Source organism: Sceloporus occidentalis, unplaced genomic scaffold, assembly GCF_023333645.1.
Source record: "Sceloporus occidentalis isolate IW3139 unplaced genomic scaffold, rSceOcc1.0.p SCAF_1, whole genome shotgun sequence".
Lineage (NCBI taxonomy): Eukaryota > Metazoa > Chordata > Lepidosauria > Squamata > Phrynosomatidae > Sceloporus > Sceloporus occidentalis.
In genome coordinates this window covers 105,263,335-105,290,571 of record NW_028316981.1, presented here as the reverse complement: position 1 = coordinate 105,290,571, position 27,237 = coordinate 105,263,335, and the positions used below count along the sequence as shown (strand labels likewise).

Sequence of the window (27,237 nt, the reverse complement as noted above, 5' to 3'; positions counted from 1 at the left end):
CTGCGAAAAAGCAAACAGATACTGGGAAAAAAGTCCATAACATTATTCAAAAAATCTTACATACCCAAATCAAATTCAAGCCAGAAACCATTTTATTAAACATAATTAAAGAAAGGGAGGAAAGGAAACATTTAAAAATCTTACTATATTTAATAACTGCGGCAAGGATAACATATTCAAGGAATTAGAAATATAGAGAGGCACCATCGCTGGATGACTGGTTAAGGAAATCACTGGAGATGAAAGAGCTTGACAGATTAACCAGTTTAATGAAAGGAAACTGGGTTGAGAAAACTAACAAAGACTGGGATGCATTAATTGTATTTTGCAAGGAATATTGGTCATAGGACAGTAACGTTAAAATGTTTAACGCAAATTATATAAGAGGTGTGGTAATATAAAGTAGTAATAATCGGTCTTTTTACATACGTGTAAACAAGCTTGCAAAATGTGGGCTAGACAAGGTAACTGTTACATGAATTTGTAATTGGTTGACTGGCCGAACCCAAAGGGTGCTCAATAATGGCTCTCTCCTGGACCCAGTGCTATTCAACATCTTTATCAATTGACTTGGGTGACAGAATTGGGGGCATACTTATCAAATTTGCAGATGACACCAAATTAGGAGGAGTAGCTAATACCCCAGAGGCCAGGATCAAAATTCAAAATGATCTGAATAGACTAGAAAGCTGGGCCAAAGATATCAAAATGAATTTCAACATGAAGAAATGTAAGGTACTGCACTTAGAGGAGAAAAATGAAATGCACCGATATAGGGGGGACACCTGGCTACAGGGGGACACCTGGCTTAACGAGACTATGTGTGAAAGGGATCCTGGAGTCCTAGTAGAACACATGTTGAACATTTTCATAGTAGTTCACAGTGCAATGCGGCATCAAAAAAGGTCAATGCGATTTTAGGCTGGATCAATAGAAGTATAGTGTCTAGCTCAAGGGAAGTAATAGTTCCACTCTATTCTGCTTTGGTCAGGCCCCACCTGGAATATTGTGTCCAGTTCTGGGCACCACAATTCAAAAAGGACATTGAGAAACTGGAGCATATCCAAAGGAGGGCGACTAAAATGGTGAAAGGTCTGGAAACCATGCCCTACGAGGAACGACTTAGGGAGCTGGGGATGTTTAGCCTGGAGAAGAGAAGATTAAGAGGTGATATGATATCCCTGTTTAAATACTTGAAGGGATGTCATATTGAGGAGGGAGCTAGCTTGTTTTCTGCTGCTCCAAAGAACAGGTCTCAGAACAATGGATGCAAGCTCCAGGAAAAGAGATTCCACCTCAACATTAGGAGGATCTTCCTGACAGTAAGGGCTGTTCGACAGTGGAACACACTTCCTTGGAGAGTGGTGGAGTCTCCCTCCTTGGAGGTCTTTAAACAGAGACTGGATGGTCATCTGTCAGGGATGCTTTGATTGAGAATTCCTGCATGGCAGGGGGTTAGACTGGGTGGTCTGTGTGGTCTCTTCCAACTCTGTGATTCTATCATTCTAAGTGACTTTTTCACTGACCAAAATGACCATAGATATAATCAAGGCATCTGTGAGGAAGGCAACTCCCTTCTCAATAAACACAGAGCTACAAACACTGATGCTACTCCAACACTCCTAATCTTACTCACAGATCAGGTAGTATTTGTAGTCTTTGATGTTCATGGGAACCCATTTTCCAGCTTCAACTAGCCTTTCAAATGGAGCCCCCATTCCAGATATTATTATTTTTTGTTTCAGCTCTCAATAGTCTGTTTTGGGAGAACCGAGACAAAGGCTCATGGTGGTTTTTATAACCTCTGCTCAGAATTATCTTGAAAGTTCACACTTCCACACAACTACCCATCTCATTGGGCAGTTGCTATCTCACTGTGTCACTGAGCCTCACTGAAATATAACTGTATTTCCTCCCACATTTAACACTTTGTTATTTGGGGAGAAGACTCTGATAATTGGAAGTACTCTCATTTATCACAACCTCATATTGTAATTGCAGGACAAATCCTCCCCTCCCTCCTTGCTTAGACCTCAGGTGCCAATGAGTAAAGGGGAAGTGCTGAGGAATGGCAATGGTGGCAAACAGGAATGAACTGGGACCTGCTGAAGCCATAAAGTTCTATCAAATGTAACAGGCTTCACTGCATTGCCAAAAATGTTTAATATGGGCCTGATGCGCCGGGCTGGACACATACTAGGGTTGCCCGGGGGTGGAGTATCCACAGGCCCTGCAACCCTACTATGTGGCGGTGGTGTCATCATGGTGGCCTCCACCATGACGACATCACCCATGTGCTGCGTCCAAATGGTGTGATGCGTGCGTGACATCTTCATGCTGTCCCAGGATGCTTACTGCGCACACCTTGTTCCCGCAGCCACCAAACGGCTGCAGGACCGACGCCAGGGAGAAAGGGGCCCAGTGGCCCTGGCATGAAGACCCAAGGACACCCCTTTTCTGTGCCACAGAGAAGCGGCATTCCGTGGTCCGGAAAAACTCTGGATTGGGGCCGCAGGTCTGCTGGTGAGGCTACCCTGCCCCCAACCCAGAGTGAGAAGAGGCGGTCTGTACTGGGCCATTCTCATAATATAAAAGGAGAGAGTGTGTGTGTTTGTATGTAGGATCCACATAATCTGACACTAGCTTATTTTGCTTGTTCATAAATCCAGCAGCAACAGCAAGCCTACTTTCCCAGTTTGTTAAAAATGTTTAGGTTTCAATAAAATGTTGCCCTTTCGAATGCAACTGAATTAGATTTTAAAGCATATCAATAGTAAACCTAACATGCTTATTATTTATTTAATTGAGGTATTTCTATATTGCCTTTTAGGCCACAAGCTTCCCCAGGTGATGAACAAATAAACACATGTTAACCTTTTCCTGTTAACTTCCCCCATCTCTGATCATGGTTCTTCTTACATTCTCAAGGAAGAGCTCATCAATATTGTCATATGCAAAAACAGGAATTTAACAGGTTTGCCTTCAATCCAGATACTATGGATTGCTAAAAAAGCAAATAAATGGCAACAAGAGCAAATCAAGCATAAAATCTCCCTAGAAGTCAAGATGATTAATCTGAAACTGTCATACGTTGAACATATCATGAGAAGACATTACTCATTAAAAAAGGTAATGATGCTCAAATTACATTTTGCTTGAATTCAGCTTAATATTCTCAACTGCAGATACAGTGATTTTAGTAACATCCCATGGCTTAATATGTTAAAGTAGCTGAATTGAAATTGCCATAGTCTAAAAAATACCTTGAAGGCACTAGATTCTGTCTGATGTTTGAAGCTAATCAGGGTCTGCTCTAGTTAATACTTGGATGGGAGGCCACTAGTGAATACCAGGTGCTGTAGGATGTATTTCAGAGGAAGGAAATGGCAAAACCATCTCTCAGTATTCCTTGCCTAAGAAACCCTATGAAATTCATGGGGCCATTATAAGTTGACAAGGAACTATGCAAAGAATACACACATATGTGTACATATACACACACACTTATCTTATTCTCAGTTTAAACTCAATGAGTTTATAATTCAGGAATTTCTATTTAACATAATCCAAGAGTGTTCATTTGTACTACCATCTTCTCTTTTCTTGCAAACCCATGATGTTTTCTCATTACAATCAATTCCGGGCATTGAACCTTCAGGAACAGTCAGGTATACACAGCACCTCCAGCGGACTGTCCAGTGTCCTCTTCGCAACCTCAATTGACAAACAAACAAACAAACAAACATTGTTTTAGAAAAGAGACTGCCATGCAAAAATCCAGTCTTTTACAGTGTATAGAATTATGTATAACTCTTGTCTATTACTATTATATTAAGGATGAATTCACAAATTACATTTTTTAGAAAACATATTTTATACACATATGCAAATTTGTGTTGTGTTGTATGCCTTACTGTCTATTATTATTATTATTATTATTATTATTAAATCCTATTATTATTATTAATGTTGTTTCTGACTTATAGTGACCCTAAGGTGAACCTGTCATAGGGTTTTCTTGGCAAGATTTGTTCAGAGGAGGTTTGCCATTGTCTTCCCTTAAGGCTGAGAGCATATGACCTGCCTAAGGTCACCCAGTGGGTTTCATGGTTGAGTTGGAAACTGAACTCTGGTCTCCAGAGTCATGGGCCAACACACAAACCACTATGCCAGCTATGACTATGTTTGGGTCACACAGTATACCGAAAACAGACCGATACCTGCACAAGAACTCCAATCATCACCCAGGACAAAAAAGAAGCACAATCAAAACACTGGTAGACTGAGCAAAACGCATCTGCGAACCCCACTTCTTGGAAGATGAAGATGAACTGAAGCATCTGGACCGGGCTCTACAGGCCAATGGTTATTCCAGCTCAGACATCAGAAGGGCTGCCAGGCCCAGGAAAACCCAGAGGAGTGAAGACAAGCAGCCACCCAAAGGGAAGGTATTTTTACCATACATCAAAGGAGTCACAGACAGAAGAGGCAAAGTGGTGAGGAAGCACAACCTTCAAATGGTTTATAAACCAACGAAGAAAAATCCAGCAAATGCTTCGCCCAGCCAAGGACCAGAGAGACCCGCTCACAGCCGCAGGAGTTTACCGCATACCATACAGCTGCGGACAAGTCTACATAGGGACCACCAAATGCAGTGTGCAAACAAGAATCAAGGAACATGAGAGACATTGCAGACTGGGCCAGCCAGAAAAATCAGTAGTAGCAGAACATGCCACAAACCATCCTGGGCATAAAATACTGTTTGAAAACACTGAAGTTCTGGACAATGCCAACCACTACCATGTCAGGACGCACAGGGAAGCCATTGAAATCCACAAAACACCTGGACAATTTCAACCGGAAAGAAGAAACCCTTAAAGTGAACAAAATTTGGCTACCAGTCCTGAGGAACAGCAAAATAAGGACTCAGCAAATGCAAATGGGCAACCATTCAGAGTCAGGGGCTTTCCCAGCAGATAATGATCACCAATTAGCAGACATTAATCCTTGTTTGCATTAGCCTCCCAGCCTGGGGCTAGCCATCAGCACAGAACAATACACATGCAAATCACTCCTGCATTCCCAGGTTCACACAGTATATATTGACCCACTTTTTCCAGGCAAAGCATTCTCTGAAGATGCCAGCCACAGATGCTGGCAAAACATCAGGAAGAAACTTTTCTGGAACATGGCCACATAGCCCGAAAAACCCACAAAAAACGATGCCAGTTGGTTTCCAATTATTGTATACACATAGCAAATACACATAGCAAATATATAATTGGAACCCAACATACTAAACAGAAACGTGTCAGGAAATGAGGACTAGCTGGGCTAGCCAGAGAATCTCATGATATAATATGTGAAAAGGTATTTTTTCCCCATGATCCCTACCAGAGGCAGTACTGGAAACATAAACTGTTTAGCCTTCTTGCTATTTTTCTAGGTAGGGGGAGAGGAGAGTCTGGTTCAGTCTGAGAAGTTGATCACACAGGGAAAACTGGAAGTTTAAAAGGATCAGAACCCACAGTTATCCAGCACATTAGGCAAAATTGCGCAAATGGTTTTCAGACAACGTTAAACGCAAACCACTTAGAATCTGACAAGAAAATGACATGAACCAGGAAATAGGCATTTTCAGGAAAATATCAGACATTCATTTCCATTTCTTTCATGAATTCGCTTTTTTTTTTGCACAGTTGCTCTAGTATGAAAGCTACTTGCGGTTTGTTCATGGGATTCTGCCTGGTTTTTTTTGTCGGTTGTCAGATTTCCCATGGTTCTTTGGGGTGAATTTACTTCCAGTGCCATGGAGTAAGTAAAATAACTACCCACCCTTCTTTGTAGCCAGAGCTCTTAAAACAAACAGCTGATGCAAGGGCAGAGAGAGAGAGAGAGAGAGAGAGAGAGAGAGAGAGAGAGGGGAGAATGAAGTCTGAGTCCAGGGGCACTCCTCTGTGTGTGTGTGTGTGTGAGAGAGAGAGAGAGAGAGCCGCAGTGGTCCTTAAACTGTACCCTTTAAGGGATTTTAGACTTCCGCTCCCAGGATTCTATGCTATTGGCCAACACGGCTCAGGCTTCTGGGAGCTGAAGTCCAAAATCCATAAGGGGGCAGTTTGGGGATCACTTCAGCCTTCCCTCCAAGCCAGAGCTTTTAAAGAAACAGCTACTGAGGCAAAGGCAGGGACAGAGCAAGCGAGATAGAGAAAAGGCTGAGTTTCCCCTTGCTCTTTCCTGTGTATGTCTGTCTGTCTCCAGCTTCAGCCCCATAGCCAGGGCTCTTAAAGGAACAGCTGCTGAGGGAAGGCAGGGGCACACATACACACAGATTTGTTGAGGTCTTCTTGTGAAAATAATTTGCGCATTTGATCGCTTTTTCGGGATGCACGCACTTTTATAATTTCCAGGATGGAGGCACATTTGGTCCTGTCGTGTGAAAACGATTTCCGCATAAGTGCAGACTGATCTCAGATTCTGCACAGGATAACAGTGCTTTGCATGTGAAAACCATTTGCGCAATTGTGAGTTAATAACGGGTTTTGACCATTTTAAACTTCCAATTTTTCCCTGTGTGATAAACTTCTGAGTGTTTTACAGGCTCCATAACTAGTGGGAGGAGGTTGGATCATTCCTTTCTGTTCTTTAGCCACTATAGAGGAAATATACTTAATCTATGAACTTTGATTGAATAAGGGCATAGGCATAGGAAAAAGACACAGGTACTGCTCAAAATGGCTGGCATCTATAAAGCAGGCTTCAGGATGGCTGCTGTGAAAGGTTGCAACATGTCCACACACTCTCTTTGCTTGAGAGGTGCTGTTACAGATACGGGGCTACTAAGACAAGGATTAGTGGAGTTGGAGTGGAAGCAGCCCTGTCAGGGTCAGCTCCCATTTCCATAGTCCCCTTTGAATATTCCTTATCAGTAGTCCTTGGAGAACTAAAGGCTGTACAAACAGCCACTAAGGGGCGGCATGCAGCTACCACTTTCCCAGCTGGATTGAGGCCACGGCAACTTCCAAAGTGTGACACAGCCGTGGCAGCATGGCTGTATGGTGCCCCTTCGGCTCTGCATCATCTGGATGCAGCGCTGGAGTTGCGTCATGATGCCATGAGTCATCTGGAAGGTGCACGGCATCATGAAGCCCTGGGGGTGGAGTCAGAGTGTCCAGCATCAGGACACTGCACCCTGACTCTGCCCACAGGCCAAAACAAAGTGCTGGTCTGTACAGGGCCTAAATCCTCTATTTCTAATTGTTGCTAAAAGGAAACTGACTCCAGTGCTTCAGCCATTTTAATGTTGGAGGCACAAGAAGGATTCATTTCAGTGCAAATAGATTCAACAGCTTTGTTAGTATAGCGCAAGTCTTCATAGGGACCACCGTATGCAATATCCAAACACGAATCAAGGAACATGAGAGACACTGCAGACTGGGTCAGCCAGAAAAATCAGCAGTAGCGGAACACATTATAAACCATCCTGGGCACAAAATGCTGTTTGAAAACTGGACCATGCCAACAACTATCAGGTCAGATGCACAGGTAGCCATTGAAATCCACAAACACTTGGATAATTTCAGCAGGAAAGAAGAAACCCTTAAAGCAAATAAGGGCGCTTTACAGACAGGTCCTATGGGGTGCCGTTGTGACGTGTGAGGGGCGGCACTTCCAGATGCCCCTCGCCCCTCACACGTGACGAGGGCGTCAAAATGGCGCCACCGTGTACACACGGGCGTCACCATTTTGACGTGACGGACACCTAGCGTCCGCATGCCCCGGCGTCATTGTGACGCAATGAGTGCGGCATTGGCGCACTGCAGCATCACAATCGCATCGCAGAAAGAACCCACTTTTTGTGGGTTCTTTTTGCTACGTGAGGGAGTTGCACAGTTTGTCTGCTATGGCTCCCCTATGCAGCAAACCAGGGCGCCAGGAGACCATCCTTTTTGGACAGTCTGTCCCGCGCCAAAGTTTGGCTACCATTCCTGAAGAACACCAAAACCAGGACTCAGCCAATGCAAATGAGAAACCACTCAGGGTCAGGGGCTTTCCCAGCAGAGACGAATCCTCTTTTGCATATCCTCCTACCCTGAGGCCCAGCCATCAACAACAGAACAATACACAGATTAACATGGGAATCACTTCTCCTTTCCCAGGTTCACACAGTGTGTGTGTGTGTGTGTGTGTGTGTGTGTGTTCACTCTCTTCCAGGTCAGCATTCTCTGAAGATGCCAGCCACAGATGCTAGCAAAACGTCAGGACTAAACTCTTCTGGAACATGGCCACATAGCCCGAAAAACCCACAAAAAACTATGGATCCTGATCATGAAAGCCTTCAACTTTACATGAACATGCTTGGGACAGGCCAGCTCTGAGAAGAAGAGCCACATTTAATAGATATGGCCTTAACTGTTCCCATCCCTAGGGCATGTTAGAGACGTATGAAAGGGGGAGAAAAACAATAGAAAAGAATGGGTGAAGTAGCAAGGAAGAACAATTAATGTGAGGAACCAAAGGTTAAAGGCTTCTTTCTTTCTTTTTTTAATAGGATATTTAAAAATATTCTTTTTTATAGGATCCAGGAAGGAAAAAGAAGGGGAAAAAGGTATTTTAAATGAAGAAATAAGGCCAGAGAAAGTAGAGAAAATGAGCATACAGTCTTTCCTTTTCACATGGGACTTTCCAGAGGATAGTCATCACTACAGTGTGTCTTTCCAGAAAGGTCATTTCCTGGCTCAGCAGTTATAGCTGGTGAAAAGTCTTTCCATGGACTTTATCACACGTGAGGAATTCCTCTTAATTTCAAATGAAAAGAAAGTGGGGCCAGAACGCATTCATGTGAATTCGCTAGTTCAGCGAATTTATGTGAATGCAAATTGCGTTCGAACTAGCTTCCCATTGCCCGAAAATGGCATACCATTGCCCAAATTTGTGTGTAATAGTCTATCACGCAATAACGTGAAACCCCATGATTGCGCCCAGACTGACCTCCCATTGCCCAAATTTGTGTGTGGTAGTCTATCATGCAATAACATTCAACTCCATGATTGCGTTCAGATTGCCATTGAATTATACTTCCAATTTCCCTTGTCTGATAACTTCCCAGATAAGGCTACTGAGGCCTCCAATAACTAAATGTGTTTGTTTTTTGTTTTAATTATTATTTATTTAAGATATTTCTGTATTGGCTCACAGACCACAACAGCTCCTAAAGTGTTCAACAAATAAGAAAATTAAAAACAGTACGAAGATAAAAACATTTAAAAGTATATTAAAACACCCTTTAAGAATTTTTATAACCATTTTAAACAATCCTAAAAAATAAATAAATATAAAAACAGAGACATTTTGGACATCCAAGGCTATGCAGAAGATTACTGCTTTGGCTGCCCATCAGAAGCTTAAAAGAGATGGAGCCAGCCTAACTTCCTTGGGCAGGGAGTTCCATTCCACAGTCAGGGTGCAACCAGAGAGAAAGCCCTGTTATATGTACATACCAACCTGACTGCACAAGGCTTTGAAACACACAGTAAGGCCTCCTCTGAAAATTTCAAAATTTTGGCCAGTTCATATAGGAGGAGGCAGTCTTTCAGATATTCTGGCCTCAAGCCATTTAGGGCTGTGTAGGTCAAAACCAACACCCTGAACTGAGCTCAGAAGCAAATCAAAAGCCAGTGCAGTTCTTTTAAAACTGTTGTTACTTTGCCTATAAAATGCATACCTGACACCATTTTGGTCTAGCTGTAGTCTTCAAACACTTGTCAAGGGCAGCCACACATAGAGAGTGTTACTTGCTTGAGATCTCTCTCTCTGCTCTAGAAATTATTTTCAGATGAATCCCCTCATGTACAGTGGGCCCTTGATATCAATTGGGGTTTGAGTCCAGGATCCCACCGAGGATAACAAGAATCGTGGATGCTCAAGTCCCATTCAATACAGTGGCATAGTCAAACAGTGTCTCCTCTCTCTCTCTCTCTCTCTATATATATATATATGTGTGTGTGTGTGTGTGTGTGTGTATGTGTATATGGAATTGAGATCTTTTTAAAATGTTTTCAAGCTGTGGATGCTTGAGTGTGTGGATAAGGAATCTGTGGATATGGAGAACCGACTGTATAACAAATAAATAGAGATATTAGGTTGGTGCTGGGGAATCCCTCTTGTCAACATTTTCTACTTCTGTTCTGCACAGTTGGTTTTTAAAAATAACACATTTGCTAAATAATAAGACTTGAGTATGAGTATGTTTTAATAGTTCAAATAGCAGAATATTTTACAGACACAAACTTTAAAAGCTTGAAAAAAGTATGTTTAAAATGGGGTTTTAGGTAAAATTTAGATAGCTAGTTCTCCATCTAAGCTCTCATGAATCTGCAGAGAGACTTTTGAAATTTAAGTATGAGGAAAAGGAGCAGAAAACTAATTATAAAATTAATTGTTTTAGACTTGTTCATTCAATTTATTTATTTATTTTGTATGATTCAGAGCTTGGAGGTCTATCACTGCCAGTGGCAGCAGATCTCACTCAACTCACCATTCTGGGGCTGTATATGAAGCATTTGGGTATGTCCAATGTAAATGATTACAAAACCAATTCCCATGAAGACCACTCCAGTAGACTCCTCTGGGTAGTAAAGAAAGAAGTGTTTTCTTTGGGGGGAAAGGTATAAAATATGAGAGACAGAAATGGAGCACTATTCTATAAAATACTGCACATCAATTTTTAAAAAGATATACGAACAAAACTGCTAAAGACTGATATTTTCCATCAGAGATTCTTTATGACATATCTAATATCGTACAAGAAAAGGTACTCATTGTGAAAACAAAATTTGATACCTTCTCCTTTGCACTAGTTATCCAGACAAGGTCTGTGTCCCTATAGTGTTTACACATATGTCTCGCCTGTATCCAGTTTTGGGGATTTCCTCTGCTAATGTAATAACAACTGCCATACCAGTAAAACCAGCCTTCTTCAAGAGGACACCTCCCACCAATCAAGGACCCTGAAATGTGAACAGAAAGACATGCTGAATTAGAGGCAGTTCAGGTATGTTTTGCTACACATGTAGGCCAAATGCAATAATAAATTATTCCGTACTTTTCACAGTACAGTGCGCCTGCGCCATACGCGGGCGCGGCATATGCAGGCTTGAGCATATGTGCTTAAGCCGCGGCACGCGTGCGGGGCGGAGCGTCCCATTCAATTGAATGGGCGCGTGTGCCTGTTGTGCCCTGCGCGTGCCCGCGCCGCCGCGCACAAGCCCCATTGTTTCCAATGGGGCTCGAGCATAGGCGGAATTCGCCTTACACGGAGGGATCCGGAACGGATCCCCCGCATAAGGCGAGGACGGACTGTAATATAATAGCAATTCTGTTTGTCACTCATTAGCAGGCATGTGTGAACACTGGGAACAGGAAGGGAGAAAGGTCACATGAGTGAATGCCTTATGCTGCAGCTCAGAATAGGTTGCTTACCTGGAACTGTGGGCCTGAACAGACAGGCCAAAATAAAGCAGCTTTGGGCCACTTTGGAGGTGTGCTGTTTAAACGATGCACACATTCTAAGAGGACGGAAACCACACAAGCTGTGCTTCAGTCCTAAGGACCAGAATGCAGTTTCTGCATTGCTTCTGGCCTCTTAGGACGTGTGCATAATTGAAACAGCACACCTCCAAAGTGACCCGAAGCTGCTTTATTTTGGCCTGTCTGTTCAGGCGCTGTATCCGCAAATGGTCATTTATGAATTCACACAAATGAATTAAGCTGTACCTGTGCAATGCAATATTTGGAAGCTTCTATAGTTTAAAGATCACATTTTGGCAGTACCCACCCTTTCTGCCCTAATTATATAACTACCTCAGTGATGTATCCCTCTCTTAGTTCCAAGTCCATTCCAGCAAAACATATATTTCACAATAAAAGGCAGAATTCAAGAGCAGAAGCGGGTTAGTTGTGTGAGTGCATAGATAACCAAAGAACTACAATTGCAGATAAGCAACCTGTTGTTATTTAAAGGAGAATACTGCACATATAGTGCTGCTGTTCAACTTTTACTGCTACAGCTGCCTCCTGTGGAATCCTGGGATTTGCAGTTCAGGGAAAGACATTTAGAATTCTTAGCCAGAGAGCTCTTAAGCCTCACTGAACTACAAATGCCACTGGAAGCAGCCAGAGCAGTAAAAGATGAACAGCAGCACAGTAAGAGTGCAGTGCAGTATTCTCCATAGTCTCTGTGACCCACACAAATGGGACACCTGTGAGCTAATAATATCTGGAAGAGAGTAGTCATGAGGAAATGATGCAATAATTGCCCTTCCAAATGAATAAGCAGACTGTGATTTACTGTCCATTGCACAGTGATGGATAAATGTAGACAGTGGGCCACAAGTAGCTGTTTTGTAAACACTGGGTAGTGAAAAGTGGTAAAGGCAGCCATTGCTTCCCTTCAGCCCAGGTTCACCTTTTTCCTGCAACTTCAAGGTGGGAGGGTTGGGGTAGCAGTCCTTCAAGAAGATCATTACAGCCTGTGTTCCAAGAGCCAGTGCATGAAGATGATACTGGAATCATCTTGAACTAGCTTTCAGAACACAGAGTGTGAGGCTATAACTTCCCCATTACTTGCCCAACATCCGCCCCCCACCCTTCCAATATTATGCTGAGGGTGGGTATGGCAGAAGCCAAGATTGGACTGTGGAATACTATTGAGATCCACAATCTTCTCTTGTCTACCCCTGCCTATACCCTACACAACATGAGGAAGGAAGCCAGGCTAGGAAGTCTCATTCACCTCTCCCCATTCAAAATTGCATGAGGACAGGAGGACGGAGCCAAGAGACAATAATAATAATAATAATAATAATAATAATAATAATGTTTATTTATATACCGCTTTTCCAAATTAGATCAAAGCAGGAAGTACAATACAATATCCAAAGTCAAAATAAAACATAACAGGCTGCTCTCCCCCTTAAGATGGTGGTCGGAAGGAGGGCTCTTTTTCTTCAGGCCAGGCCTCTCTCCCCCGCAAGATGGTGGTCAGAAGGAGGGCTCTATGCCATCTCCTTGTCTTGCCACTGGAGACTTTCTTCCCACTGCTGAACCTCTGAGATTCATCAGCAACAACAAAATGATTAAATTACTTGTTCGCCCATGTGGGAACAAATAATTCCCTCAGCTGAGGACTAGGAGGGGAAAAAAACTTGAAAGAGGTTGAGGAGGAATTGGACACTGGAGAACCTCTTTCTCATTTTTTTCCCCTGCCAACACTTCAATATTCTTTCCATAAAGATAATACATTGCTTCAAACTGGCCATTTGATCTGTTTAATGCTTATTCTTTGTTGAATAAATAATTAAACTCAGAACATTGCTAGTTCTCGCATCTTTTCTGAAAGCAGCAAGAACTGATTACAAATCTGAAGGAAGTGTGTTCCCTAATCTCAGACCAGCACAAGAGACAGCCCTCTTTCATGTCCCTATCAAGTGGGCCTTGCAGGTCATGTTATTCTCAAGATGGTGCCTCTTGAAGATGTTAATATCCAGACAAATTCATAACAAAACAGGATAACCATGAGATAGCCAGTCCCAAGCTGTTTAAGACTTTAGTAAAACAGCTTGAGCCAACCAGAAGAGGTCCATTAGTACTAGAGTAATAAGATACCAATATTGTGGACCAGTTATCACCTAGCTGCTGCATTTTGCACCAAGTGATGCTCTTCAAGAGTGGCCCCACATAGATCGCAATACATTAGTAAAGATGCAATGTAACTAAAGCATGGGTGACTACTGCAAATCATACCAACTTAGAAAAAATTGTATCTGGGGACTTCTGGTTGGTGAACGGAGGCACGAGAAGAATGTCTGATGGAGCTCTGTCAAAAAAGCTCTCGTTTAGGGGCTTCCCCCCCCCTTTTCTCTTTTCACATAAGTGAAGAGAAGGAGCAAATCAATTAAGAAAGGAGAAGAAGAGACAAAGTAGGAAGAAAGACTAAAGGATAAATAAGGGCCTCTTGAGATAAATTCAAAGAAGCAAAACTCAACAAGCCTAATAGAGAAGGAAAGAGGATTACAACATTGTGTTATATTATCAACTTACTTCAAATCTATAATTGGTCTGCTAATTTGATCTTGTTAATTATCAATTTAAGGAAATTGGACATTGGAGATAAAAAATATAAAAAAGAGAGAAAAGAAGAGAATATTTTGAAGATATAATTTGATTTAAACTGAAACAATCTAAAGGAAGTAACTTTGGTTAAACTGATCAAAGAGATTCCTACATGCTGAATAATTCAATTATTTGGATGTATAATAATATAATTTGATTTAAAATATACATTTGAAAGAAGAAAAACTGTATTGAAATAAAAACCTTACAATGGCAACAATGAGTAGTAGGTCAACAACAGCAATAAAGGCAGCAGCCTAATCTCAAAGAAAAAATTCATCAGAGCAGTTCTCAATAATGGAAGAGATTAGAAGATTAACAGCAGAAATGGAAAAGAATGGAAAAGAACTGGGGGGGGGAAATTAAACAAGAAATGAAAGTTTTAAGAAGGGATTTGAAACCTGATATAAGGTCAGAATTAAAAACAGAACTAAAAGGCATCAAACAATCGTTAGAAGAAGTAACAAAAGATATAAACCAAGATATTACCAGAATAAATAAACTGGAAGAGAAAACATAATATTTGGAAGTTAAGGCAACTAATATAGTTCAGCAACAAGAAAAGAAATTGGATTTGAAAGCTCTGGAAGAGTTAAAACAAAGACAAAACCCTTTGAAGATAAGAGGTCTGAAAGAGATAAAACATAAGCATTTGTACGAACATCTAGTACCGGCTCTAGCAGACTATGTAGAGATCCCACAATTAGAATTTATAAAAGAGGTGCATAAGACCTTCAGAATCAAATTGCAAATAGCAACAGAGAAAAATCTACTGAGAGATGTTGTCATTTCCTTTGTGAGGAAAAAGATGAGAGATGAGATCCTATTTCAAAGCTAGCAACAACAAAAAATCTGATTATAGATGGAAATGAAGTTAAAATATATAAGGACAGCCTGAACAATTATTAAAAAGAGAGGGGATTATAAATTCCTTACAACTATCTTGAGTAGAAATAAAATCATAGGTGGAAAAAACTGGAGGGAATAACTGTAAAATGGAACAAATCAACTACAGTGCAGAGAGCTAAAGAATTCTGGGAAAAAATATGGAAAAGAAATAAAAAATAAGAAACCTAGAAAAGAAGGAAACATAAATGGAATTCAAGCTCACCAGAACACAGATAATAAAATAGAAACAAGTGATACAGAAGATGAAGAAAATGCTCAACTAAATGAGGGAGGAGAGGATGAAAGCATAGACAATGAGAAAGAAGAGAAAGATCTACTACTTACAGATGAAGAAGAATTATTGGATTTAGAAACAAAGGTAAATTAAATTTTAATAAATGAGTTAAAAGAAGGGGGAGATATGAATAAAGTAAACAAGGCAAGTAATAATTTAGGTTTAAATATTTTTTCATGGAACAAAAAAGGATTAAACTCACCACAGAAAATAAAAAAAATTATTGCTACTTGGGAAAACTTAATAATGATATAGTTTGTTTACAGGAAACATGTATCAAACAAAAAGATATAAGATTGTTGAAGAATAGAAAGCTGGGAATTGAATTTGTGTCATTTTCTCTCAAAAGGAAAAAATGAGTAGTGATATATGTTAGACAATACAAGCTAAAGAAATTTTTAAGGATGAAAATGGACAATATTTAGGAGTAGAAGTCGTGACTGAGAACCAAAAAACCTTGATAGTTGGAGTTTATGGACTACAGAATAAGAGAGAAAAATACTATGTAAAATTATTTAATATTATGCAAGAATTGAACCATCAGGCTATAGTCATGATGGGCGACTAGAATGTGGTCCTAGACCCAAAATTAGATAGAACAGTTATAAAATGAAGAAAGTACAGCGAAGGTAAACTTCCTCGAGATTTTTTTTTTCAGATTTATGGAAAGTTTAAGTTAATAGATGTTTGGAGGCACCTGTGCGGAAATGATCCTAAGAGGCCGGAAGCTGAGCCAAAGCTATGCTGCACTCCTTAGGACTGGAGTGTGGCTTTGGCATGGCTTCTGGCCCCGTAGGATGCATGCATCATTAAAACAGCATATCTCCAAAGTGTCTTGAAGCAGCTTTATTTTGGCCTGTCTGTATGGGGCCAAAGAGCTCTTCTGAATCAACCTATATCTGCTTCAGAATTAATAAAAGCCAACAAAAAAGGAAAATTGGGAAAGCTCTCAGACCTGATGGTTTCTCTTCAATGTATTATAAATCATTGCAAGAATGGTTAGTGGAACCACTGAAAGACGTCATGAACAGTCTAAAAGGAGAAGCTTTCTGATATACGGAAAGAGGCAATAATAATGCTTATTCCTAAAGAAGAGAGAGATTGTACACAAATGAAAAATCATAGGTCGATTTCCCTGATAAACAATGACTATAAACTATTTGCAAGTATCCTAGCAGACAGATTGAAAAAAATACTGACATCTATTATAAACAGTGATCAGAAAGGCTTCATCCCCAAAAGATATCTCAAAGATAACATCAGGCACATTTTAGACCTGATTGAATTTCATGAAGCTCACAATGATAGAAAATTAGCTGTATTTTTTATATATATTGAAAGGGTGTTTGGCAATGTAGCTTGGAAATTATTATTTCAAGTGTTAGAGAAGATGGAAATGGGGAATTGATTCATTAATTGAGTTAGAACAATTTACTCAGAGCAATGTCCTCAAATAAATATTAACGGAGAGAGGACAAATTCAATAAAGATATGTAAAGGGACAAGACAGGGGCATCCCTCTCTCTCCACTCTTATTTGTAATCGTTATGGAAGTTTTGTTGCAAAATATAAGGCGTAACCATAGTATTAAAGGGATAAAGATCAAAGGTACTGAACATAAGACAAGAGCATTCGCTAACAACCTTATGGTCTCAATTAGTGATTCAATATACGACATTAAAGAATTAATGGGAGAGCTAAAAAAAATTGGATCAATATCAGAGTTGAAAATCAATAATGACAAAACTGCAATATTAACTAAAAATTTGAATCAGGGGGAGATTAATATATTGGCAAAGAAGACGAGTTTAATAACCTAGTAAAAAAGTAAAATATTTGAGTATAAGGGTTACTAATAAAATTTTTGATTTATTTGCCAATAATTATAAGAAGTTGTGGGGAACTATAAAATAAGAGTTTTAAAAATGGGGAAATTTGAAACTATCTCTCTTAGGGAAAGTGGCAACAATTAAGGTGAGTGTCTTGTCGAAATTTTTTTTTGTTTTGTTTCTGACCATTTCAATGATAAAAAAAAAATGATGCTCCATTTAGAGAGTGGCAAAAAGGAATCACTAATTTTATTTGGAACGGAAAAAAACCCAGAATAAAACTGAAATATCTCCAAGATGCAGGCTTGCTTTGCCAAACCTCAAATTATACTATAAGGCATCATGTTTGACATGGGTAAAAGAGTGGTTATACAAATTCCAAAATGCATATCTTCCCCTTAGTTGGAGAGCCTCCACCCTTCAACGCCACACCCAGCATGGAGAAGCCAATTTGAACTTTGAATCTCCCAACTTCCTCCATGTAATAAAGTCCTATGAATCTGATCTTCCAGCAAGAATGCAACCCTCTTCAGAACAGGTAGCCAGGCTTCCTATTCACCAGCAGTTCATCTGTTATATTGAGTTTAATTTCACAGTATTCTCAGAATACACCTATGAGTAAATCCAGGCATTATTCAAGGATACAAGCTATTTGCCTGGTGATAGATAACAAGCAGCAATAGAACTGGCTACCATCAACTTATTGGTGACACATCCTTTCAAAGCTCCAAACAACTTTCTGAAGCAGCCCTATACAGATACCAAACATGTGGTACAGAAAAGAATGCTTAGGAATATGCATACCACACATAAAAGGACATGGTATCAAACAATGATTCTCCAGCACCATCTTCTGGGTGTAATCTTACAGGAAGGATTGGAGCCACTGCAATGTAGTGATTCCAGAGACCAATCCAGCCAGGTAGTCCAAAGGATGCAGTGGGTGACAGTATTAAAATCTACTGAGGTTCTGAAGAACCAGTAAGACCAAGCTGCCTGTATCAAGTCATCAGTGTAGGTAATCTGCTAAGGAGACTGAAGCAGTATCAGTCCCATATTGTGTTGGAAAGCTAAGACTTGCAGTCCTAGGAGTTATAAAATTCTGATAGTCCCACAACATAGGTTAACAGGGGCGGGATACAAACGGGCAGGGGAAGACGTCTTGGAGGTGTATTCTGCTGAATACGGAGCCTCCAGACCGCCCGCCCCGGGGGCGTGGCTCAGGAGATGGGGCTTCCACATGGGGGGCAGTGAAGACGCCTCACCTGGGGCTGTTTCTGACCCGCAGTTTCCATACCGCCGCCTCGGAGGACGCTGCAAAGAGAGAGGCAGCTTCCTCACGGGCGGCCAAAAACGGGGCTTTTTTTTTTCCTTTGCCGGCTGGCGGATGCGCAGCTGCGCAGCTGCAGCGCTAAGCAGCGGCGGCAGAAAGCCTATGGGCAATTTAAAGTGCCCAAGCCCCTTTAAAACTTTTTCCCCCGCTCTGCCCAAGAACAATGGTGGTCTCCTGCCAGCTGGTGATCAGCTGGTGTTGGCATCCTTGTCCACTTGCACTTTGCCAGTGTCACCAGCATCATGGATGCCTCCTCTCCTTTGGTCCCCGCGCTCCTGCTGAATCTGCAATGCACAGCCACAGCTGTCGCCGCTGCCACCACTGTCCCCCTGCCATCCCCCATCACCTCCCTTGTACATATGTAAATATTTACAGTTTTAGCGGTTTTTATTGTTAGGTGAAAATGGCACAGGAATGTGTATAGGGGCTCACTTTAAAGTCCAAACTTTCCAGGCAGCGCATGCGTACATGTTGCTCTAGGGTTAGGGTTAGGGTTAGGGTTACGAGTCTTAAAATGCGCTGCAGCTGTGCTGCAGCTTCCACACCTGCATGGCAGCTGACGCTGCAATTAAAGCCTGACTGCAAACTGCGCATGTTCCAGGACCCCGACTCATTATGTGACGCAGCAGACACGGAGCTTTTAAATGGGCAACTTAAATTAGCGGCGTAGCAATTCTGGTGTACCGGTGCAGCAGCTTACAGACGGAGCTGCGCAGCTGCACATCAAACGGAAAAGAAGCGGAGAAAAGCAGCACCTTTTTAATGCCGCCTCTTCCCGCTTGGGGCGTGCGGGCGGCGTGTTCATGGCGGCATTCAGGTAAGGGCCGTCTGAAGGCTCTACCTTCATGACGTCATGAATACACCCCTTTTTGCCCGTCTGTATCCCGCCAGGGAGTTATAGTCTCTAATGCAAAAATTGATGGGAGTTCTAGTCCAATAAACAGGAGCACTACACATTCCCATCCTTGTCTTATACTAGAGCTTTTGTCACAGTTAAATTTTTCATAGTCACATGAACACTACAATATAAAAAGGGATGACAACACATATAGGTTTGCAGATCACCTTTTTCACAAGTGTAAGTTGTATCATTTACGCTGCAGAACAAACTGTCCCCACACAATCCTGTATGTGGATTGCATGAAACATCGTCATCACACGTTCGACATATATGCTCACACATTTTGCCAAATCTTCCAGAAGCACAATCTTCAAAAGAAGAAACAAAAAGGCTACATTTACATAAAACACAAGATGAGCTATAAATTCACACACTATCAAGAACTATTTGGAATGCTAGACATCGGCATAATATGCTGTATAATAAATGAATTTGGAAAACATTTTCCTAAAAATTTAACTTTAGGACATGACAATTGTCAAGTTTGCTTGAATCATATCAGCATGAATCTTAAATAACATTCAATATCTTTGTGAAAAAGAAAATTCTGCTATATTACAAGTTGATGGTATATTCAGATGTAATATTTGTTACGCTTTCGTTCTTTATTATCTTTGCTTCTTTGAGTAATCCCAGTCAAGGCTTTCATAAGATTCTATTAATTCCAAAATGTATATCTTCCCCTTAGTTGGATAGCCTCCACTTTTCAAAGCCACACCCAGCATGAAGAAGCCAATGCTTTATCCCTGGGAGATCCCATTTTGTTTCAACACCTAATGGGACACCCATCCAAATCACCCAAATCTGCTACCATTAAAATAATGTATATGTCACATTGTGTTAAATTATATAAATTTCAGCAAACAACAAAATAAAAATATTGAATAAATTTCCAGTACATACCTGATTTGATCCAGGTTTTCACATTTTTGTCCCTAGTGTTATATATCTCCATACCAGTATGCAACATGAAATCACTTGCTGCTTCTACCACTCCAGTACATTTTTGTAAAACTAAACAGGCTTCTTTGGCTTTATCTAAAGTAGCATATTTAGGAGGATTTCCAGTTGGCAAGTAGATGGCTCTTCCAACATGCTCAGTAAAGAGATCAACAACTGTTTAAAATAAATGTACATCAACTGAGTGGAAATGCATAAAATACTAATGAGCCTAATTATTGTGCATATAATGGTAACATGATGATTTACTTGATTTGTATCCCTTTTTTTCATTGGAGATCAGGGTGTTAATCTGATGACTAATATATGACCTACAAAATCAGTAGTTGGATGCAAGCACTCTGCAGACAACTGTATTCTGCTTTGAGGGCCCAGACCCTGATTAACAAGTTGATTCATCTTTTTGGGATGTGTATATATGCAGAAAATGTGTGTGTTTTTTTTCAAAAACCTATTTTACAAATTGCATGATTTATTAAATTAAGCTATGCTTTAGAAACAAGTGTCGGCAAAATCTGGGCCTACAGGCCACCTCAAGTAAAAAAAAAAGTGGGTCCAAAATGCCCTGTAAAGTGTATGGAGTATTTCTACTATGTTGTGGGCCCCTTCAGGCCAATTTAGGCCTAAGAGAGGCCATTTTTGAAACAGGAAATGTCTTATTTCTTGGGATTAAAATGGCTCAGGAAGGCCCCAACAACATGGTGAAAATTCCCTGTGTTCTCTAGGGGGCATGTGGATGCAAAGAATTAAAATAAATTATATATAAAATATATATTTGCAGGGGTGGGGAGAGTTTCTCCAAGCTCTTCAAGGAAGGGGCTAATGCAGCCCACTAGCCTTCCATAGCTGCCTATCACTTCTTTAAAAGAAGATAACAGATAACTGACCAAAATGATATGCTATAAGGACCTAAACTTTCAGGAAACTTACAAAATCAGCAGGAAATGCTCATTTCCAAAATAAAGATGGCTGTTGGTCAACTCTACAGCACAGATTTTTAAATAATAAAGTAAATGATCTGACACTATATATTAAATTTGAAGTATTAGATTTGAAATCCATTAAGTTAGAAGTACTAGATTTGAATCTAACAGTTAATGATTTAACTCACTGCAGTAGTATTCTTTGAATGGTTTATCTGAACCATCATATATATGAAAAATTCTGAAGTTTTGGTTTGTGCACACAGTCCCATATGTGGGACGTTCTAAAAACCATGAAAACAAAGAAAATAGGGATTTGGGATTTGCAAAAAAACTGGTAGTGCAGAGTACTCCAATTTATTATCTGAGACAGCAATACACTTGCTGCGCCCATTCCACAGCACTTAGTCTGCATTTGGAAGTAAATAAGCACTGGGCTATTCTTCCATTGTTCCCTTGTCAGAATGAGCATTACTTTTGAAAATTACAGCATGTGGTATTTTTTTAATAGTTCTGCAGGATGGATAGTAGGTAGGGTTGCCATATTCCATAGCCTTGAGGAGGAGGAGGAAAGCTGAGTCAGTGTCCATTAGGTCTGCCTTGGTTTTTTGGGGGTTTTAAATTATTTTTAAAAATATAAAATACTTATTTTATTTTATTAATTTTTATTATTGCTTTTTAATTTTAATTTTTTAATTTTATTAATTTTTATTATTGCTTGTTTTATTTTATTTCATTAATTTTTTGACTAAAAAGCATGATTATTTATTTATAGGAGTGTTTTGAGCTTTTATTTGGGAATGTGGTGCATTCATTTTGCATTGCCTTGTCCTCCTTTGTGGTTATTATTTTAGTGTTTTTAATATTGTTGTAAGCAGCCTTGATCTCATTGGAGAGCCAGGGTATAAATAAATTATTATTATTATTATTATTATTATTATTATTATTATTATTTAGGTCGCAGAGTTCACTAGGGCCAGAGTCTCCTCAGGAGGACTGGAGTTTTTGGTCCCTGGAGGACTACATTTCCCAGAGGCCATTGCACGCAGGGAAGCTCTGAGCATGTGTCTCCATAGCCTTGCTCAGCTCTTGCTTCCATTCAGGGTTATGGCTGAGTGGGCAAAAGCCCTGGCGGGCATTAAAGGGCTGCTATTAGACATCAGTGGGGTCCTTTATGAGTACAGTAGAGGCAAGGAGGCGGAGTCCCCATCCCTGGATCTATAGAGGCTGTCAAAAAGTAAGAGGGGAGGTGTTTTAGCCCACCTTTTTAGCTCATCACTCCCCCCCCCGCCCCCCAAAGCCCCTGCCATCCTTCTGGGCAGCTTGCTTATTCTGCCAGAGATGTTGCAGGAGTGTTTGGTTTTTTCCCTCCAGCAAGCAGGGAGTTTGCATCTACCTTGAACAATTAATGCAGTCTGATGCCGCTTTAACTGTGGTATATGGCATTCTGAGATTTTGTGGATCTGTGGGCTGCTTAGCCTCCTCTCTCTGGTGCCACCACAAAAACTGCAAATCTCTGGGTCCCCCAGCACTCAGTTTTAAAGTGGTGTCAAACTGCATTGTTCCTACAGTGGAGATCAGTGGTCGTCCCCAAACTATGCCTTTTAAGAGATTTTTGGACTTCACTCCCAGAAGCCTCAGCCATGTTAGCCAACAGTCTGGGATTCTGGGAGCTGAAGTCTCAAATCCCTTAAAGGGCACAGTCTGGGGACCACTGGTATAGCTATATCCTATGGCTGCCTCTGCTCTGCAGAAACCATCCAGCCTGACACTGCTTTGCCATGGCTCAGTGCTATGGCATTCTGGGATTTTGTAGATTTGTGGGCTGCTTGGCCTTCTCTTTTTCTCTGGTGCCACAAGAAACTACAGACGCCAGGATTCCCTAGCACTCAGCCATGGCAGTTTAAAGTGGTGTCAAAGTGCATTGTTTCTACAGTGTGGATTCACCCTATGGCTGCCCTGCAGAAATCACCCACTATGAGACCTCTTTGCAGACAGCAACCCTGTCATGGGGTTTTCTGGGCACGTTTTTTTCTGAGGGGATTTGCCATTGCCATCCTCTGTGGCTGAGAGAGTGTGACTTGCCCATGGTCACCCACTGCGCTTACATCACATGGCTGAGCCAGGAATCAAACCCTGACCTCCACAGTCATAGTCCAACACTCAAATCGCTACACCACGCTCACAGTTTGATTATTTTATTTCATTAATTTTTATTATTGCTTGTTTTTTTATTTTATTACATTAATTTTTATTATTAAATATATACACCCTGCCTTGTTTTTTATTTTTTCCGCATTATTTTTTATTATTAAATATATGCAAGTGCATTTTCTGTATATTTATGGCGCTTTGAATGCTAACAAGTCTGCCTTTCCTGGACAATTATAGTGATGATGATGATGATGATGGTGATATTGATATCAACAAGCCTCTGAGGCACGGCCAATGTAACTTGCTGTGATTTTTACAAACTCATGCGCAGTGAAGAAAAACCACAGTCCCTTGACCAAGTACACACTTCTGAGAAGTACAGTTGAACCTGAGGGCAAGTCCATTTCTGCCATCTGTCTAGGAATAATGCCAAAATGTCCTCCATTTTGATCATGCCTAAAAACACACATTTATATTAACATTTTTAAAAAACCCTCAATTTTTTGCGCGTCCTCCATTTTTTTAAAAAAGTGTCCTACATTTGAAAATGTTGCCCTACATTTGTCCTACATTTGTCCCGGTTTGGAGGTCCTGACTTATGGCAACCCTAATAGTAGGAAAATTATTAGAAAAGTGTTGATGCGTTTAGTTAATTATTAATATGATTATTAACACCTAATTCAATTAGATTTATGTTGGGAATTGATGAAATATAACTGTTATGTTTACATTTATTTGCTGTTTAAATTTAGTCAGATTCCTGAACTGGAACCTTTACCCAAATTAAGCTGGAAAAAGCCATTGGTGATTTTCTTTACCATTCCTCACCCTGCACCCAGTATCTGTCTTGATGAGCCTGGGAGAGAAGGAAATAGCTGTGTGATTTCTGAAACTCCCAATTCACATCCAAACCCCCCCCCCCCAATCCTTCTTTTTCTTTCCTTTTCTCTCTTTTAATCTCATATCCTTAACCTCCCTTTCTTTAGTTTACTTATTTCCACAGCATCCCAGCAAAAGGCCTAAGAAAGAGAGCTTCAAAATTTCATCCCATCCATTCTAAATCAGGGTTAGATTAGAAGTCCCTATCCATTAATCTTGGAATTAACTAAATTATCATGCTCTAATCATGAAGAAAAATAAAGATTCCATATAAGATATTGCACTTATTTAAGAACCAGCTAGGAAATATAAAATTTGTTGGCTCTTTAGCATAGTCTTTCATTCAATTAATAACTTAATTCTGAATTTATGCTGTTGTTGACAATCCAAGTGAAGTCAATCAATTTATTGAGTTACATTTTTTGTTAGAAATCTTCTAAAATGATTAATAACTTTTTAAAAATCTCTTTATTGACAATAAGATGTGACATTTACATTCTAAATTATACAATTCCTTTTTTAATTTTTAAAAAATGATTAGTAACTTAATTGACTTTAATTAGTTAGAACCTATCATTGATTTTTGGCTACCTGACTTGGTTCCCTCTGTGACTTTTGGAAATAGATGGAATATATATTATTATTACTTGTGATCAAATTTGGATCTGAAGACTGAAGAATAGATAGTTTTACAGGGTTATGTTTATTTGCCCATGAAATAAACTTTCTAGCATTGCAGAAAAATATGGGAAATAAAACCTTCAAAAATGTGCTAAAGAAAGCATGAACCTAGATAATTCCCTCATTTTACTATAGAATACCCTTAACTTCAGGAGCACTGAACCAGTATTAAAAATGAGATAAGGAAGGACATGAAAAAGCCCAGTGAAAAACACAGAACTGTTTAGCTGATATGGATTAATATGCTACTTATCTTAAATTGTAAAATATTGATCTCATAATGTAGTACAAGGACTAATTGTATAGTCATTAAAATATGATATTGATATAAGGATATAAACTCTCCAAGTGTTTGCACATCCCAGTTGGAGAAATGCACATGAGTGTTTTTTGGTATAAAATTATTTTTGTGTGCAAAAATCACTTTCTTTTTGCAAAAGGAAACAAACAAACAAAACCCACCACTCCTTCAAGGAACACACAGGCAGGATTTTGAATTTTTTTTAAAAAACCTCACAATTTTGTGCAAACACCACTAATTTTGGATTTTAAAAATGTAGGTTTGTGGGTTTACACAAAATTGTGTAAAAGCATTCATGCAAAATTAGTGGAAAAAGAAAAGTAGTTGTTGCATAAGAATATTTTCCCCCAGAACACGTCTATATCCGCACAAGATAATTTCTCAAAAAACTGGGGTGAAAAATAATAATGATAATAATAATAAAATAATAAAATTTATTTCTATTTCTCGCCTCTCCCTGTGGATCAAGGCGGGATTACAGCAGTCAGCAAATTTCAATAATAAAAACATATCAAATAAAAACATATCAAATACATAGCATAAAAATATACATTACTATCAATACAATACAGTTGGTCGACTCTCCGTAAAAAACATATAATACTAACAGAGGTGAGATATTTTACAGCAGGTTTGGTGGGTAGGCTCGCCAGAAGAGATCCGTCTTCAGTGCTTTCTTGAAAGCATCTAGGGTGGTAATAAGATGGATCTCTTCTGGCAAATCATTCCACAACTTGGGGGCCATGGTAGAAAATGCTCTGTGGGAAGAGGTCACTAGCCTGGTTGTTACATAGTCTAGTCATTTCTTCCCAGATATTTTGAGAGTGTGGGGCGGATTGTGTAGGGAGAGGCGTTCCCTCAATTAACCCAAGCCATTTAGGGCTTTAAAGGTAATAGCCAACACTTTGTATTGTGCCCGGAAGCTAATTGGCAGCCAGTGTAGAGATTTTAATATTGGTGTTATATGGTCAAACCTTGATGCTCCGGTGACCAATCTAGCTGCTGCATTTTGAACTAATTGAAGCTTTTGAACTTGGTACAAAGGTAGCCCCATGTAGAGCGCATTACAGAAATCTAGACGAGAGATTAGGGTGAAATACTGGGTGAAAATGAACAAAATTCTCACATCTATTTTATCCTTCCTTACCAGGTTTCCCAACTGTCAGGAAACCCATTTTTGGACCACAAAATGAACGACAGCGAAAATTATTTCCTTTCCTGTACTGAAAATAGGAAAAATGCAAGTTGTTCATTTTAGTCTGTCTATTCACATTATCTTTTTATGTTTCTGTATTTTCTCAATAATTGTGGCAAGCTCTCCAAGCTTACCTCAAATTAAGTCTAAAAAAACTGGAAAACTTGAAGAAATCACCTCCATCTTGGACTGTAATGGATTCACCCTATTTGATTCCTCAATCAGTCCAGAGTGTGCCCATCAGAGAGCAAAGTATATACAGTACTCTGTAAACTGTATTGGCCTGCAGTTTTAAATGCCTTGGGAATAGAGTCCTATGTACAGCACTGTGTAAATTTACAGCGCTTCATAAATAAAGGTTAATAATAATAATATCAGAATTGCCCCTTATCATGTGAACTTGCCCAGTAACTTTGTAACTCTAGGCTTTCCTGTATCCCTTTGCCATCTGAGATATGCTGCACAAGAAAGACAACTTTCAGTTGTGGCATTCAGACATTGGAATAGTCTGCACCTATTTTGGTGAAGACAGTGAAGATGGTTTTATTTCAGCAATATTTTTTTTTTAAAAAAAATAGTCTCTGGGATCTGTTTTAATTGCAGGCTACTTGTTCAATGCTAGGTTTTTATTTATGACTTAAGTGCATCTTGGGTGTAAAAAGGTAAGCGAGTTATCACTGAAACCACAAATAAATTGAATAAGACTGTATGTTTTGTCCCAAGAGCGAT

The 27,237-nt window shown here is 40.0% G+C and overlaps 1 protein-coding gene across 8 annotated transcripts in view; it reads right to left on the bottom strand.

Moving 5' to 3' along the window:
* LOC149321921 (uncharacterized) overlaps positions 1-27,237 on the bottom strand; it is a 174,801-nt gene that overhangs the window by 43,222 nt on the left and 104,342 nt on the right. For 7 of the 8 annotated variants that reach the window (XR_016281860.1, XM_089531403.1, XM_089531412.1 and 4 more), the window contains exons 30-34: positions 20,319-20,531; positions 19,580-19,723; positions 10,840-11,006; positions 10,535-10,650; positions 3,590-3,714 (exon numbers count right to left, since the gene is read on the bottom strand). Coding sequence is in view for 7 of the 8 variants with exons in the window: in XM_089531403.1 (XP_089387529.1) it covers positions 3,590-3,714; positions 10,535-10,650; positions 10,840-11,006; positions 19,580-19,723; positions 20,319-20,531 (765 nt within the window). In the remaining variant the exon portion in view is untranslated. The remainder of the gene's footprint in view (positions 1-3,589; positions 3,715-10,534; positions 10,651-10,839; positions 11,007-19,579; positions 19,724-20,318; positions 20,532-27,237) is intronic. The other variant, XM_089531422.1, reaches the window with a different exon arrangement.